Source organism: Aquarana catesbeiana, linkage group LG03, assembly GCF_042186555.1.
Source record: "Aquarana catesbeiana isolate 2022-GZ linkage group LG03, ASM4218655v1, whole genome shotgun sequence".
NCBI classification, from domain to species: domain Eukaryota; kingdom Metazoa; phylum Chordata; class Amphibia; order Anura; family Ranidae; genus Aquarana; species Aquarana catesbeiana.
The window spans coordinates 543,049,685-543,067,649 of record NC_133326.1 but is presented as its reverse complement, the minus strand read 5'-3'; the positions used below and the strand labels follow the sequence as shown (position 1 = coordinate 543,067,649).

At 45.4% G+C, this 17,965-nt stretch overlaps 1 protein-coding gene across 2 annotated transcripts in view; it reads left to right on the top strand.

Moving 5' to 3' along the window:
- Positions 1-17,965, top strand: part of BCAT1 (branched chain amino acid transaminase 1) — a 108,457-nt gene that overhangs the window by 35,931 nt on the left and 54,561 nt on the right. For both annotated transcript variants that reach the window (XM_073621461.1, XM_073621460.1), the window contains exon 2: positions 9,057-9,131. In XM_073621461.1, coding sequence (XP_073477562.1) covers positions 9,057-9,131 — 75 coding nt within the window. The remainder of the gene's footprint in view (positions 1-9,056; positions 9,132-17,965) is intronic.

Here is a 17,965-nt window from a genome sequence, read left to right as displayed (position 1 = left end):
GTGCGACCGGTCTTGCAATTTGGAACTGTCAAATCACATAGCAAATCGCACCAATGTGAACGAGGGCTCAATGTTTTTTTTTTCTAACTCTCCTCTGTATAGCAGTAAAATGAATTGAGTTGGGAACTCCTGTGCTGTATATGGTTTACAATCATTCTCTCAAGCAGATCCAAGGCCAAATGTTTTAAGAGATTAATTATATTGTCAGATATCTTTATCAGAAAACTTTTTATTGCAGTCATGATGGAGAATTGATGTGGAATGAATGTGGAGATGTGGAGAATCTTGGGTCGAAGTTGAATGCTTTGCTCTGTGTATATTATTTTATCTTAACAAGGCTTTGCTCATAATCTCACGCTAAAATGCGTGTGAAAAAATTCACAGGAGTGAAAAAAATAGTTTAGCGTAATGTACCGTGACGGGGCCTGGTAACTCGTGTGTGTGTTGTCCAGGTGGAGTTAATCATTACAAGGATCCTCATTCATAACATCTCCCTTGCCATCTAACACTGGTAATGTGTGCAGTCTGAGAACACCATAATAATGCATCAAGGTCATCTATAGAATAAGTGCAGTTTGCTGATGGAACCACCCCCAACCGCATGGTGTTTGTAAAATGATACATTCAACAAGGTTTAGAGCAGGGGTAGGCAACCCCTGGCACTGGTGCCACAAGCGGCACACAAAGCCTCTTTTGCCGGCACTCGACTCCCCCCCCAATCAGCAGATTAGCGCAGGGAAATGTCAGTGAGACACTGATGCATTCCAATTTCAGAGTTCCCCATGCCGCACCTGCACTGTGCCCCCACACATTGTAAAAGATGGGAAACATTGTTTGGTTCTCTAACTTTGCTGTAGCTGCGATCGTCAGATTTTGTGATGGGGAAGAGATTGGGTGCAGTTCCGCTGGGGGGGGGCAGTCCCTGTTTCCAGGAGGAGGAGGACTGTCATTGTCCACTGCTAAAACCAATCACAGTCTTGATAGCCCCCACCACCACCACCTGGAGGAAAATCACTCGCTTGATTACCACTACAAATTTCAGAAAGAAGGGATTTCACTGTGATTGAGAAAACCACAATCAGATAACAGTTTGTGGAATTACTGTTGAGCTTCTGGGAACTTTGTTGAAATTATTCCTGAACCTTTGCGTCACTTACTACTGAACCCCTGCACTCTGTGTCCCTTTAAGCCAGAGCCATTATTCAGCACAATGAAAATCACACCCAACCACTTTTACTCAGCTGCGGGGGCCCACACTATGATCCTGCACACAGGCCCGCTGCTTCCAGAAAATGACCTGAGTTCATCATTGACCTGACCTGAGCTCATCATTGCGCATCTATTCCAGATGCTTGTACAGTGGCTTGCGAAAGTATTCGGCCCCCTTGAACTTTTCAACCTTTTGCCACATTTCAGGCTTCAAACATAAAGATATAAAATTTTAATTTTTTGTGAAGAATCACCAACAAGTGGGACACAATTGTGAAGTGGAACGAAATCTATTGGATATTTTAAACTTTTTTAGCAATTTAAAAAACTGAAAAGTGGTGCGTGCAAAATTATTCGGCCCCTTTACTTTCTGTGCAGCAAACTCACTCCAGAAGTTCAGCGAGGATCTCTGAATGATCCAATGTTGTCCTAAATGACTGATGGTGATAAATAGAATCCACCTGTGTGTAATCAAGTCTCTGTATAAATGCACCTGCTCTGTGATAGTCTCAGGGTTCTGTTGAAAGCGCAGAGAGCATCATGAAGACCAAGGAACACACCAGGCAATACTGTTGTGGAGAAGTTTAAAGCCGGATTTGGATACAAAAAGATTTCCCAAGCTTTAAAGCGGAGTTCCACCCAAATTTTGAACAATATCTGTATGTATTCTCTTCCTTGCCTAGATGCTGACATGCCGTTTAAAAAAATTTAAATTGCCGTAATTACCTTTTATTTTTCTATTCTTCTTTGCACTTCCTGGTTCTCCTCCCGTGGGAGTAGGCGTGTTTCTAGCCTCTCCCAGACTCCTGGGAGCTAGTCTCAGGCTTCCCAGGATGCCACTGAGCATGTGCGGGAACGAGCGGTGAATGCTGGGAGCACAGCATTCACCACATCCAGGAAATAAATGCTTGTGGGCTTCAAATGCCCACAATGAAGATGGAAACCGCCTGCAGTGAATAATATAAATTATTCTTTCCGACGAAATCTGACACAGGCGGACATATTACACACAATATGTGAGTATGTAATGCTGAGAAGAAAAGTTTGTGAATGAACTCAAAAAAAAAAACATAGATAGGTGGACCCCCGCTTTAAACATCCCAAGGAGCACTGTGCAAGCGATCATTTTGAAATGGAAGGAGTATCAGACCACTGCAAATCTACCAAGACCTGGCTGTCCCTCTAAACTTTCAGCTCAGACAAGGAGAAGACTGATCAGAGATGCAGCCAAGAGGCCCATGATCACTCTGGATGAACTGCAGAGAACTACAGCTGAGGTGGGAGAGTCTGTCCATAGGACAACAATCAGTCGTACACTGCACAAATCTGGCCAATTATGGAAGAGTGGCAAGAAGAAAGCCATTTCTCAAAGATATCCATAAAAAGTCTCGTCTAAAGTTTGCCATAAGCCACCTGGGAGACACACCAAACATGTGGAAGAAGGTGCTCTGGTCCGATGAAACCAAAATCGAACTTTTTGGCCACAATGCAAAACAATATGTTTGGCGTAAAAGCAACACAGCTCATCACACTCAACACACCATCCCCACTGTCAAACATGGTGGTGGCAGCATCATGGTTTGGGCCTGCTTTTCTTCAGCAGGGACAGAGGGAAGATGGTTAAAATTGAGGGGAAGATGGATGCAGCCAAATACAGGACCATTCTGGATGAAAACCTGTTGGAGTCTGCAAAAGACCTGAAACTGGGACGGAGATTTATCTTCCAACAAGACAATGATCCCAAACATACAGCAAAATCTACAAAGGAATGGTTCACAAATAAACGTGGTGTTAGAATGGCCAAGTCAAAGTCCAGACCTGAAATCAATCGAGAATCTGTGGAAAGAGCTGAAAACTGCTGTTTACAAATGCTCTCCATCCAACCTCACTGAGCTCGAGCTGTTTTGCAAGGAAGAATGGGCAAGAATTTCAGTCTCTCGATGTGCAAAACTGATAGAGACATACCCCAAGCGACTTGCAGCTGTAATCGCAGCAAAAGGTGGCTCTACAAAGTATTAACGCAAGGGGGCCGAATAATTTTGCACGCCCCACTTTTCATTTTTTTATTAGTTAAAAAAGTTTCAAAAATCCAAAAGATTTCGTTCCACTTCACAATTGTGTCCCACTTGTTGGTGATTCTTCACAAAAAATAAAAATTTTATATCTTTATGTTTGAAGCCTGAAATGTGGCAAAAGGTTGAAAAGTTCAAGGGGGACGAATACTTTCGCAAGCCACTGTATGTGACATCCCATACATCACATACAAGCACGTGGGCTGGATACGAGAGGTGGATCAGCAGGATGAGTGTACCAGGACAGGTAGATGTGTCTCATCTCTGCTCCTTTCACCACTCTGCATATCACATATAGATGAGAAGAGGGTACAGCAGAAGGGTACAGTGGTGGGGAAAATGAGCAGGAGGGGTTCAGAGATGGAACAGAAGAGCAAGAGGGTACAGTGGTGAGGAAGATGTGCAGGGAGGTACAGTGGTGAAAGAAATGAGATGGGGGTTCAGCAGTGGGACAGAAGAACAAGGGGGTACAGTGTTGGGCCAGATGAGCAGGGGGGGTTCAGTGATGTGGCAGAAACGCAGGGGGTAGAGCAGTGGGGCAGATGTGAAAGGAGGTGTATTGGTGGGGCAGATGACCAGGGGGTTACAGTGATGGGGCAGGAGAGCAGGGGGGCACAGAGGTGACACAGATGTGCAGGAGGTACATTGGTGGGGCATATAAGAGAGCGGGTTACAGTGGTGGGGCAGATGAGCAGATGGGTTCAGTGTTAGGACAGATGAGAAGGTGATTCAGTAGTGCGACAGAAGAGCATGGGGATACGGCAGTGGAGCAGATGTGCAGGGAGGTACAGTGGTGGGACAGATGAGAAAAGGGGTACATTGATGGGGCAGATGAGCAGGAGGGTTACAGTGGTGGGAGGGATGAGAAGGGGGTTCAATGGGACAGAAAAGCAGGGGGGTACAGTGATGGGGCAGATGAGCAAGGGGCTACAGTGGTGGGGGGTTCGTGCTAGGGCAGAGGAGAAAGGAGGTACATTGGTGGGACAGATGAGCAGGGGGTTACAGCAGTGGGGCAGAGGAGCAGGGGGGTACAGAGGTGTGGCAGATGTGCAGAGGAGAAAGGAGGTACATCAGTGGAACATGAGCAGTGGGGGTTCAGTGTTGGGGCAGAGGAGAAAGGAGGTACATTGGTGGAACACATGAGCACAGGGTTACAGTGGTGGGGCAGAAGAGCAGGGGGGACAGAGGTGGGACAGATGTGCAGGAGGTACAGTCATGGAGCAGATGAGAAAGGTGGTTACAGTGGTGGGGCAGATGAGCAGATAAGTTCAGTGTTAGGACAGATGAGAATATGATTCAGTGGTGGGGCAGATGAGAAAGGGGAAACATTGGTGAGGCAGATGAGCAGGGGGTTACAATGGTGGGACAGATGAGCAGGGGGTACAGAGGTGTGGCAGATGTGCAGGTTAGTACAGTGGTGGGGCAGAAGTACAGGAGGGGTTACAGTGGTGGGGCAGATGAGAAAGTGGGTACATTGGTGGGGCAGATGACCAGGGTGGTACAGTGGTGGGGCAGATGAGCAGGGGGGACAGGAATCTGAGGTGTGAAAAGTGCTTGAATTGGGGCTCATCTGAGGTGTGGAGTTGCAGGAATTGGGGCTGATCTGAGGCGTGAGTTCAGGATGTTAATTTCTCACTAATAAAGTAGTTTACAGCATTTACTTTATAAAAAAATCATTTTCGTGATTGAGAATGTGAAGTTGACATTTTTTGTTATAAAGTTGGCACGCTCAATTTCTTTGAAAACATTAATGTATGTATGTGTGTGCATATATGTGTGTGTATGTGTATATATATATATATATATGTATATGTGTGTGTGTATATGTATATATATATATATACACACACACACACACACACACACACACACACACACACACACACACACACACACACACACACACACACACACACACACACACGTCCGTAACGACCCATGCAATCAATACATATAAAGACACCAAAACAAATAAGTTCAGAAATGAAGGTAAATGGCATGACACAGGGAAAAGGTATTGAACACATGAAGAAAGAGAGGTGCAAAAAGGCATGGTAAGCCAAGACACCAGCTGAAATCTATCAGTAATTAGGAAGCAATCCTGACCCTTGTCAGTGCAAATTAATATCAGCTGGTTCAGTCTCAACTGATGGCCTGTAAAAAGGTGTCTCATTACCAAGGTGTCACGCAATAAACATCTCATAATGGGTAAAAGCTAAGAACGCTCTCAAGACCTTCACAACCTTATTGTTGAAAAACATACTAATGGCATTGGTTACAGAAGGATTTCTAAACTTCTAAATGTTCCAGTGAGCACTGTTGGAGCCATCATCGGGAAGTGGAAAGAACATCATTTCACCATAAACCGGAAACGACCAGGTGCTCCTCGCAAGATTTCTGACAGAGGAGTGAAAAGAATTATCAGAAGAGTTTTCCAAGAGCCAAGGACCACTTGTGGAGAGCTTCAGAAAGACCTGGAATTAGCAGGTACAATTGTTTCAAAGAAAACAATAAGTAATGCACTCAACTGCCATGGCCTGTATCCACACTCACCAGCATGTTGAAGCTTGTTTAAAGTTTGCTGCACAACATTTAGACATGCCTGTGAAATACTGGAAGAATATATTATGGTCAGATGAGACCAAAATTGAACTCTTTGGATGCCATAATAATGTAATGTTTGGAGGTCAAATTCCACTGCACATCACCCCAAAAACACTCCCATACCAACCATGAAGTTTGGAGGTGGGAACATCATGGTGTGTGACTGTTTTTCAGCATACGGTACTGTCAAACGTCATATTATTGAAGAAAGGATGAATGGAAAAATGTACCAAGACATTCTTGATAGAACTCTGCTGCCATCTACCATGATGATGAAGATGAAACGAGGGTGGACATTTCAACAAGACAATGATCCCAAACACAAAGCCAAGGAAACTCTCAATTGGTTTAAAAGAAAGAAAATAAAGCTGCTAGAATGGCCCAGCCAATCACCTGACTTAAATGCAATAGAAAATCTATGAAAAGAACAGAAGATCAGAGTTCATAGAAGAGGCCCACAAAACCCTCAAGATTTGAAGACTGTGTAGAAGAATGGGCCAAAAATCACACCTGAGCAATGCATGCAACTAGTTTCTCCATACAGGAGGCGTCTTGAAGCTGTCATTACCAACAAAGGACTTTGTACGAAGTATAGTTTAGAACCCTCTAGGTTGCTAGAGTATTGTATATAGGTTTTTGGCAGAGTAGGTAAATTTAGACAGGGCTGGCTCAGGGTAGTGCTGGGTGACTCAGACAGCATCACCAGGACCTCCAACTTCTTTCCAAAACGTTCTGGTGTTTTCTGGAAAGAGAGGTGGAGAGGGGAGCTGGAGCTGCCTGGGGTGTTCTGAGGATCCCTGACCAATCCCCAATCTGGATTGGCGGGGGGCAGGCCTCCTTAAATACCCAGGGGGTCATCCCAGCTGGGAAGAAGTTGTTCGGGTGGAAGTTGGAGATGGAGTGCTAGGCTGTCGGTGGCCTTGGAGGGAGCCCCACAGTCTGGGGGGGGGGGGTGACCTTGGACCTGGGCTCGGGTGCGGACGGGACCCTCCTACAACACCCAAAGGTGTCCTGGCCAAGAGGAGCAAGCAGAGGACAGCGGGAGAAAGCATTACTAGGCAAGTCTTCAAGGAGGAACAACAGGTCGCAGCAGCCAGTTGGGCTGGTGAGTGAAGCACAGTTGAGAGGACTGGGGAGACACGCCTGTGAGGACTGATAGAGAGCAGTCTGGAATGGGTGCAGAACCAGAAGAGAGAACTGTGGAAACATGGACAGTGGAGAGAGGCAGCTGCAGCCATGAGGGCTGGCAGGGCCTGAAGATGTGGTACAGGGCTCAGTAGCCACGCAGACAGCCAGCACTAAAAGACTACCATAGTTTCTTGTCACTACATTAAAGGGGCCCGCGGTCCCTGCCTGCAAAGGGCATTCATTTTAGGCCTGGTTGAGTGTGTTCTGGCCTACCAAATCAGTGCTAGCTAGTCCTGGAGAGTGAGATCAATTGTCCAGTAAAGTGCTGGAGAGAAAGAAAGGAAGTGATGCACAGGAGGAGAAGAGGAAATTTTATATACTGTGGATGTATATAGTAGTCCCAACTTTAACGTTTTCATCATCTGGGCATCCCATGTACCCTTACCCCATCCAAGTTAATTCCCCTCAATAAAAATACATAACAAAGTGCATGGACTGTTTTCTGTATAAGAGTGACTGGAAATTGTGTACCTGGCTGGGCAGGGTGACAGGTGGACTACAACACTCGGCAGCCCTCACGAGGGTACCGCTACAATTAAATAAATTTCAGTTAGCGGGTTCAATACCTTTTTCCTGGTGTCATTCCATTTTATTACACATAACTTCATTTCAGAACGTATTTGTTTTGGTTTCTTTGTATGCAAATCTGTAAAATGCAAAAAGCACAAAAAATGCATAGGTGTGAATCAACCCTAAAGGAGGCACACAAAGCATAAAATACCAGACAGGTGTTCTAATCTATCCAAAAAATAAATCAAAACTTTTGTCTTAAAGTGTAACTAAAGGCAACATTTTTTTATGTTTTTCAGTTTTGGATAGATTAAAACGCCTGTCTGGTATCTTTATGCTGTCTGTTCCTCCATTAGGGAGATTCACCCTCTCTATGGGTCCTGTTTACCATTATCTTCGAGAGTAAAAAGTAAAAAAAAAAAAAATAAAAATTAAGTTATCACCAGAATAGTAATAGAGGGGAAATCATCCAATGGGGACACCAGATGTGAAGACCCTGGTGACAACCAGACACTCCCTCGCTTAGGGGAGATTTCCCTTTATCTTCCAATGAGACACAATTGGCAAAAAAAAAAAAGTCAGTGGTTATAACTCTCCCTTACTCTATCCAAAAAGAAAAAAAGTTTTACCTTTTTAGTTATACTTTAAAGTATAACTAAAGGCAAAACTTTTTTTTTAGTTTTGGATAGAGTGAAGAGGGATTAGAACCCCTGTCAGTTTTTTATTGCTGTCTGTGCCCCCATTAGGGAGATTCGCCCTCTTTATTTGTCCTTTTTACCATTATCATTGAAAGTGAAAGTAAAGGAAATCCTACATTTTGGGTTGTCCCCAGAAAAGTAATAGGGGGGAAATCTTCCTATGGGGACACTAGTTCTGGTGACCTGGTGGTCCCAGAAGAATTCCCTTTAATTTGCAGGGATTTCCTCTCACTTCCTGTTTGACTATGGGACAGGACGTGAAGTGAAATCTCTGCAATGGGACACAGATGGCAAAAAAATCTGACAGGGGTTATAACCCTCCCCAAATGAAAAGTTCTACTTTAAAGTCACAATTTTCTCATGCCAAGAAGTTTTACTTTGATGTGTTGTGGAATCATTGAAGCCGACAACAAGACAAGTTGGGTGTATGGGGTGATCACAAGGAAAAGTCGAAATCCTAAATTCAGATTGAATGGAGAGGCAGCAGATGATTCTATAGGGTTCAGAAATAAATGTCTCTGAACCGCACACTTCTGTAGTGTCGTATGCGAAGGTGACTCCAGAGGTACATTATATTGTCATGTGAAGGCCATGTTTATCTAGCAATATATTGTGCAAATATGAACTTATCAGAGATCATCTCACCTCCATAAATGTTCTGTGTACATAGCAGTCAGATAAGACACGTGGCCACAAAATACAACAATCATTAATATTGCTCATTGCCTTATAATTCATCTTCTGGCTAACTTCTTGTTTTTTTTTTCTTTAACAGAACTGTAAGAATGGCTGCGAGAATGGAGCCCCCTGCTATGATGTGGATAATGATCACGTACCTGGTGCCTTTAAGGTGAATATTACATCGTGGGTGCTGTGTTCTTATAAGGCGTTTCCTGACTGATATATATTATTTATTAATAGAAAAATTCTGCAACAAATAAACCAATATTGACCACACAACTAAAATTGTCTTTGCACCAGAGGAGCTTGCACTCTAATGTCCCACCACAGCCACACACTGTTATTGTTATACATTTATATAGCTCTAATATATTTCACAGTGTTGTACAGAGAACACTGAGCCATTCACATCAGTCTCTGCGCCAGCGGAGCTTACACTTTAATGTCCTCCTTACAGTAACACCCTATTATTATTATTATTATTTTACATTTTCCATAGTGCTGTACAAAGAACACTAAGCCAGTAACAGCGTACACTCTAATGTTTCACCACAGTCACACACTATTATTATTATTATTATTATACATTTATATAGCTCTGACACATTCTGCAGTGCTGTACAGAGAATACTGAACCAATCACATCTGTCCATGCACCAGAGGAGCTTACACTCTAATGACCCACCACAGTCACACACTATTATACATTTATATAGCTCTGACATAGTCTGTAGTGCTGTACAGAGAACACATCAGTCTCTGAACCAGAGGGGCTTACACTCCTAATGTTTCACCACAGTCACACACTATTATTATTATTATTATACATTTATATAGCTCTGACATATTCCGATGGAAAAAGTCCGATAGAGCCCACACACAATCGGAATTTCCGACAACAAGCTCTGAACGCACATATTCTGTCGGAAAGTCCGACCGTGTGTACAGGGCATTAGGCTGTTATCAGCAGTTTTGGGCAGTGGCGTTTTTGAGCAGTAAAAAAAACCCCAAAGCCAGTGGGTTCTAAGAGACGTTTTTCAGCTGTAAAAACGCTCTAACTCTGATAAACGCTCAAAAACGTTGCTCACCAGCGTTTTTTTTAACGTTTTTGATCCATTGAAAAAAAAAAAAAAATTTTCTTTTTCTTCAAAAAAAAAAAAAAAAAAAAGGCTAAACGCTAATAAACGCTAAAAAACGATATTGTAAAAATTTTGAAAGAAGTTGAAAAACTCACTGCAAAGCTACTGGCGTTTTTATAACATTATTTTAATGTCCAGTGTGCATGAGGCCTTATTATATAAATATATAGCTCTGACATATTCTGCAGTGCTATACAGAGATCACTGAGCCAGTCACATCAGTCTTTGCACCAGAGGAGCTTACACTTTAATGTCCTCATCACAGTGACACATTATTATTATTTATTTATATACTCTGACATATTCTGCAGTGCTGTACAGAAAACACGGAGCTTACACTCTAATGACCCCACTACAGTCTCACACTATTATTATACATTTATATAGCTCTGACATAGTCTGTAGTGCTGTACAGAGAACACAGTCTCTGGACCAGAGGGGCTTACACTCTGTCACCACCACAGTTACACACTATTATTATATAATCCATATAGTTCTGACATACTCTGCAGTGCTGTACAGAGAACACTGAACACCAGTCACATCAATCTCTGAACCAGAGGGGCTTACTCTCTACTGCCCCTACGAATAAGACCTGGTGGGTTTGTCCTGCTTCTCATTTGCTTATCCTGGCTTTGAGTGGACATCACCTCCTGACTTTTTGCTATGACATGTGACTTGTCTGTTCAGTGCTGGACTCTGCCGCAGTTCTGCATTACCTCCAGGCGCTGTGTCCAACCTGCTTATTAGACCTTTTGATTTCCGTCCCGTGACCTTCTTTCAGCTGAGTTCCTGGCACTTTCTAAATTGCATGTATCACTCTTAGCCTGCGTTTACATCCTCTCTTAGGAACAGTAAATTTGCTTAGCTCCCATAACACATCATATAACCCAAGGGCACCCAACTACAGCGCAGCTGTATATAGATTTCACAGACAGAAGTATAGGGCCCTGCTACTGCCATTAGACCTGAAAAGTGGTTGTCTCTTACAGCGTTTGAAAACATGAAACGGTGAATGTGAAGATATTTGTCAAAGCAATCATGACTCTGCTGAACTCCCCAATACTAAGTAAATATGCTTTCCAAACAGACAAGTAATAATGTCCAATTTTCTGGTTTGGTTTTGCAGCAGCATTTTTTGAAAGTGCAGCTGGGTGTGACACAGCTATCCAAACACATGACACATTGTACTGTATTTACCGCATGTCATATCTTGGCTAAGTCCTTTTCAAGAAAGGCCCAAAATGCAGCATGTAATGCTTAAAATGGAGGGCATACATGACAGTGGGAACAGTGGGGGGAAGGTAGAGTTAAAATGGAGCCGAGGGGGAGGGACAGGATAGGGTGGGGTACTATTTAAGAGGGTTGACCTGGGAGGGGTTAACAGAAGGTTGGAGGAAAGTTGGAGGAAAGTTGAACATGGCAGAGGTAGAGAGGATAATGGCGCAGTTTAGAGCGGAGGCTGAGGTTAGGGGCACGGCATGGCTGCAGGCTGCGATCGGGGCGGCAATGGAGAGAACTGAACAGCGAATGTCACTGGGAGAGGGGAGCGGCGTCAGAGCACGGAGGTCCCGTCCGCCTGAGCGTTTCTCCCCAGAGCGGGCGGTGGGCGGTAGACTAAGAAGGAGCGGTGAAGAAGAGCAGGGATGCCCTCCGGCGAAGAAGAAGCAAGGCGGCAGGAGCGGAGGAGCTGTCACATCCCCGGCGTCGCATGGCGGGGAGAGACAGCGCAGCGGGACTGACAGGAGGAGTAGAGCGGTGAGCGCGAGCCCCGCCCCACGGTTAACGGCGGAGGGCGCAGATGCGGTGGAAAGAGATGCGGCTGTCCCTGGGCTGTCTAATCCGGCAGGGGACAGCAGGAAGGATGCTAAAAAAGCCAGAGGTAGAGGAGGAAGGAGGGATGGAGGAGTGGAGGCATACAGGGCTGCGGTATCCTGCACCGGCCCTGCTACTGCTGTCCACAAGGCTTCCAGGAAGGATACCAGCAACAGGGAAGAAAGTGCAGAGATGACGGCGGCAGCCTCAGTTACCAGGCCAGGCGGGCTTTCGGAGGTGGAAGAAGCAGAGGAAGATCCAGGAGATCGAGAGGAGGTGTCGGAATCGGAGGAGGAGGCGGCCCCCCCTTCCAGGAGAACGGACGAGGAGGAGAGCAGACGGTCGGCTGATGGGGCAACACCTGTGCAGCCCGGTAAGTCACCACATCTGGGGTTAGCTGGGAGAAGCAGTGTAGTACAAAACACAAACAGGCCCGAGAGCAACATAAGGGGGGCGGCCTCACAAGCGGGGGGCTCAGGCTTATTGGGATTTTTGGAGGGTATAAAAGATTTGGTGAAAAAGTTTGAGGTGGGAGAGCGCATGGCAGGAAGCCCGGCAGCGGCGTGGGTACCGCCAGCAGGGGGTAGCATTAATGCGGCAGGAGTGGGGACGCCCGCAGTGACGGTTGCGGTTACCGCCCCAGAGTCTGCAGGGAGTGAAGCTGCGCAGGGGAAGGAAAAAGCTACAGAGACGACAGATAGGCAGGATATAACTAGGCTGGCTGATGCAGCGCGCTGCGAAGTGTATGTGTGTTACGAGGGGCCTTTAGGAGCACATTTAAAACAGGAAGTACGGGACAAATTGTGGAAAGGTGAGTACGTGGAAATATTTTCACTATTACCTTTGGAAAAATTTAACTTGGATAGGGTTAAGCCAGACAGTTCCAAGAAGGACGATGAGGAGAAGAGGAGGTATCGGCTGATACCAAGGACGTTTGCAAACTGGCTGCAAGCGTTTGCTATCATGGCAAGCGTGATTGGGGAGAAACATCCGGAACACTGTTCAGCATTATTTTGCTATCAAGATGCGATAGGGGAGGCCTACAGAGTATATGGCGGCACGGGCTGGCTGAGATACGACGAGCAGTTCAGGCAGAGGAGAGCGATACGGCCAGAGCTGCGTTGGGACCACAAGGACATTAGCTTGTGGATGCGCCTGATGACGAATACGAGGGCTCCGAACCAGTTTTTTCAGGGGGGAGCCGGTGGACCATTTGCCCTGGGACACTCGGCTGGAAATAAAAAGGGGGTGTGTTGGCAATACAATTCCGGAGCCTGTAAATTTGGTGCGACATGTAAGTATAAGCACGAGTGCTCAGGCTGCGGGGGAACGCATCCAGCATCTAGATGCTTTAAGCAAGGAAAAGGCAGATTTGGGGACGTTGGGAACAAAAGGGAGGACTCCGGTGATAGTGGAAAGGATGCGCCCGTTTCTCGGTAAGTATCCGGATAGGCAAGCTGCGAGGTTGTTGGACGAGGTTTTCACGGGGGGGTTTAGGATACCGTGCAGGTTACTTATAGTGCCCAAAGTGCCAAATAATTTACGGTCCGCATTGCAACATCCGGAGGTGGTTTCTGAAAAGCTGGCAAAGGAGGTTGCAATGGGGAGAATGGGAGGTCCTTTTCGTTGTGCACCAATAGCTGACTTAGTGGTGTCACCGCTTGGTGTGGTGCCCAAGAAAGAAAACAATAAGTTCCGGCTCATTCACCACCTGTCTTTCCCAAAGGGTGGATCGGTGAATGATGCCATTGATCCGGAAGCATGCTCGGTGACTTATACGTCATTTGATGCCGCTGTGGGTTGGGTGAGGCGTTATGGCAAAGGAGCGTTGATGGCAAAAGCCGACGTCGAATCGGCTTTTCGATTATTGCCGGTACACCCGGACAGCTTCAGATTGTAGATCTGTTCGGTGTTATTGGCGACACTGCAACATATCGCTGACAGATTCGGCATTCCATTGGCAAACGAAAAGACGGAGGGACCTTGCAAGGTCATCACGTTCCTAGGCATTGTCATTGATTCTGAGGCCATGGAATGTAGGTTGCCGGAAGACAAATTGGAAGACTTAAAAAAAGAGATTGCGGGGTTACTTGGCTTAAAGAAAGTGCAGCTGAGGGCACTGCAATCGGTCCTAGGTAAGCTAAATTTTGCCTGCCGCATACTACCTATGGGGAGAGTGTTCAGCCGCCGGCTGGCGGCTAGCACAGGTGGGGTGAAATCACCGAGACACTTTGTGCGATTGGTAAAGTCGCACAGAGATGATCTAAGGGTATGGCATACGTTTCTGGAATCTTTCAACGGAAGGGCGATGTGGATGGCGGGCCCGGTAAGTAATTTTGATATTGAATTATTCACCGATGCGGCAGGGTCCACGGGTTTTGGGGCATTTTTTCGAGGGCGGTGGAGTGCAGGTCCTTGGCCTCAATCATGGATAGAGGAGGGTTTTACCAAAAATTTGGTACTATTGGAACTGTTTCCAGTAGTAGTGGCGGTAGAGCTATGGGGCACTTCCTTCAGGGATCTGAAGGTGCGCTTTCACGGGGATAATTTGGGGGTGGTACAGGTTATCAATAGGGTGACGGCTTCGTCTCCGCCAGTAATCAAATTGTTGCAACATTTAGTGTTAAGATGTTTGCAATTGAATGTGTACATTCATGCCGTACATTTGCCAGGGGTTGAGAATGTGGTCGCTGATGCGTTATCTCGCTTCCAGTGGGACAGGTTCCGAGAGTTGGCGCCGGAAGCGGAGCAACAAGGGGTACCTTGTCCCGATTGGTTGTGGGAGATTCCGTTGGTGTCATCGCAGGATGGATCAAACAGTCGGTAAGTGGGTCCACTTGGGCGGCGTACTCAAAAGTGTGGAAAGAGTGGACGGGATTTCTTCAGGTCTTAGGGGAAGAGCCGTCTGAAAACAATTTGCGTTTGTTGCTACTATATTACGTGGCAAGAAAAATGGAGGAAGGGGCGTCAGTGGCGGTGATAAACATGCAGTTAGCAGGGTTAGCGTTCTTGTTTAAGTTGCAGGGTCAGCGGGATGTCACGAAAGATTTTTGGGTGCGTCAAGCGCTTAAAGGGTATAGAAAAAATAGAATCGTAAAGGATGCGAGAAGACCTGTGACGTTTTCTATTCTGGGGAGAATTGTGAAGAAGTTGAGGGAGGTATGCTCTTCAGAGTATGAGGTAGAGTTGTTTAAGGCGGCTTTTGTAATGGTTTTTTTTGGGGCATTCAGGATTGGCGAGCTGGTCAGTCCGGCTAAAAAAGTTCAGGGTGGTTTGGGTTGGCAAGAGGTTCAGGTTGAGAGGGGAGGTTTGACGGTGGTGGTCAAACGATCAAAAACTGATCAAGTAGGAAAAGGCAGGGTAGTGAGGGTTTACCCGATTCAGGGATCTTTCCTGTGCCCGGTGAGCACGGTTGGGCAGTACTTACAAGTACGGCCAGGGGTACAGGGTCCTTTATTGATTCACCAGGACGGTAGTTTTTTATCTAAGTTCCAGTTCATCACAATTTTTAGAAGGTGCCTAGAAGGGGTGGGATTACAAGGAAAAGAATTTTCATCACACTCTTTTAGGATTGGGGCGGCTACTGAAGCAGCTAGATTGGGTTTGGACGTGGAGGCGGTAAAACGCATTGGAAGGTGGGAATCTCACAGGTTTCGGTCTTACATTAGGCCTCATTTGGTGGTATAAGGGAAAGGAAGCTATGGTTAAAGGAGGATAATTAAGTAATAGTAATGGAAGTTGTTATTGCGGGATAGTGTTTTAGTATAGTCTTCTTGTCTTTTTCTAATTACAGGTGCGGCGCCAGGAATGGTCTGGATTATGGGCCATTCTTATGTATGTTGGGGGGCAAGAAGAGGGGATGCTCGTAGGGATGGTAGGCAGTTAGGTTTTGACAAACGGGAGGTTTATATTAAGTGGTTGGGAGTACCTGGAATGCTGTGGAGTAGATTACTTCCTGAAGTTAAAAAGCATGCCCTGCGGGAGGGACCACCGGATGTGTTAATTTTGCATTTAGGTGGTAATGATTTAAGTATCAGATCCATGGTGGACATTTCGCGCGATATAAAAGGAGATGTGTGGCGTTTAATGGAATTATTCCCAAAAACTATAGTTCTATGGTCGGATATGGTGGCTAGGACATCATGGAGAATGGCCAGGTCAGTGGAAGGTGTGAATCGGGCCAGAAAAAAGATAAATAGGGACATAAGCAAATTTATGGTACGCAATGGGTGTTTAGCAATCAGACATCCAGAACTAGAATTTGAAACGTGGAGATATCTGAGAGTTGATGGGGTTCATCTTAATGATGTGGGGTTAGATTTGTGGATGTTAGGTTTGCAGGATGGAATACAACGAGCCATAAGGGTGTGGAGGGGCATCCAAGAGTAAGGTATTACTCGTGGGATGCAGTGGCGGGCGTTGGTCTGTAAAAAAGAAGGAAGATGGAAAAAGTAAGTGGGTGGATCTAACGGTGTTATAGATCCGGAGGTCTTTTGGTTCCCGGTTAACGGAGGTTAACCGGGAAGTGATAATGGGGCACTGCGGGAATTGTTAGTCTCTGAGCCAGCTTGTCGGCTTGAGGCATAGTTTGAGATAGTTTTGATAAGTACCGCAGTGCTGAGTGGGTGATGAACAGCAGAAGGATTTCAAGTGATAGCGCAGACCAACGCTCTTTAGTTTAAAAATGTTCTCAGGGAAGAAAAGATGTTTTTATTGTTAGATTGTTTTGATAAAAGAGTTTTATAAGAAAGTTAAAATATATATTATTTTAATAAAGTAGGCTGCTACGGCCTTTTTTACTCCAAGTTGGTGTGTTTGATTTATTGGGAGTAGAACGGTAAGAAGGGATTAATATAACTGTACAACATATGTTATCCATCAGTCATGTGCATGATAACCAGAGCTTATGATCATATAAAGCAGAAGCGTCTGTTTTAAGTCCTGATCTCTCCTATTCTACTGTATCCTAAAGTGTATCTAAAGCCAGCTTTTTTTTTTATGGATGGGGCGGCATGAAATGTGGAAAGATAACCTCTGTCATGTTTTTTTTTTTTCTGCAGTCTGTATCCTATTGCTGAGATTTCCCTGTACTTCCTGTTCCAGAGACACAATAGGAAATAAAACAAAATCTGTCCAGGTTGAAGAAAAATAATTTCTAAAGCTGGCCATGCACTATTAGATTTTTTTCGTTCAGCCTACAAATTCCTTTTTATTCACGCTGTACTGCTAGGGGACAAAACTATCACTGTGGCTGTCGTATTAAGACAGCCCGCACCAGCGATTGTCGGAATTCCTGAACAGTGACTGCACCTGATTGGATGCAGTTTTCTGCCTGGTTCCTTAAATTTTTCAATTGAGGGATGATGAGTGGGAAGGGGCCAACGGGGCCACCCATTTTAAGAAATTCGTACCACTACCAGTGTATGGTACAGTTGTCACCGGAACAGATGTCTCAATCAGAAGATTTTGGGGATTTTGAATTTCCCACACAGACCACTAGAGAAACTTGATGGTGGTTCTGACCCTTCCACACTCCATCAATTTTTTCTTGTCGCAGTCTGTGTCATGCACCTCCAGCCTGTGTCTAAAGCCGGCCATAGACGGTTCGAATCTTGGCCAGTTCAGCAGGAACCGGCCGAGATTCGAACCGTTAATGGGCAGGCTGAATGTAACAATTTAATCGATCAACTTGGGTACAACCAGCCTGCCGGATTCTCTTATGATTATCGATAGCGACTGCTATAGCCGCTAGCGATAATCACTGTCTTCTCTCAGCGGGGACGGTTTCCCGCAATCACACCAAGAGCAGACAATATCTTGGCATTTATTAAAATGCTGAAAGTTTTAATGGGTCTCCTTTGCTGGCTGGGAACTGAGAAATCGGTCATGCCCCTCCCATGGACGATCTTCCTTGCTAGTTATAAACTGTTGGAGTTGCTCCTTTGTTCCATCTTGTCATACATACATTGTGCAGATCTCAGGAACCCTGGGATGAGTCTCAAAAACCTGCTCAGTAAAATATTATTTGTTCAGCAGACTGAGACTTTCT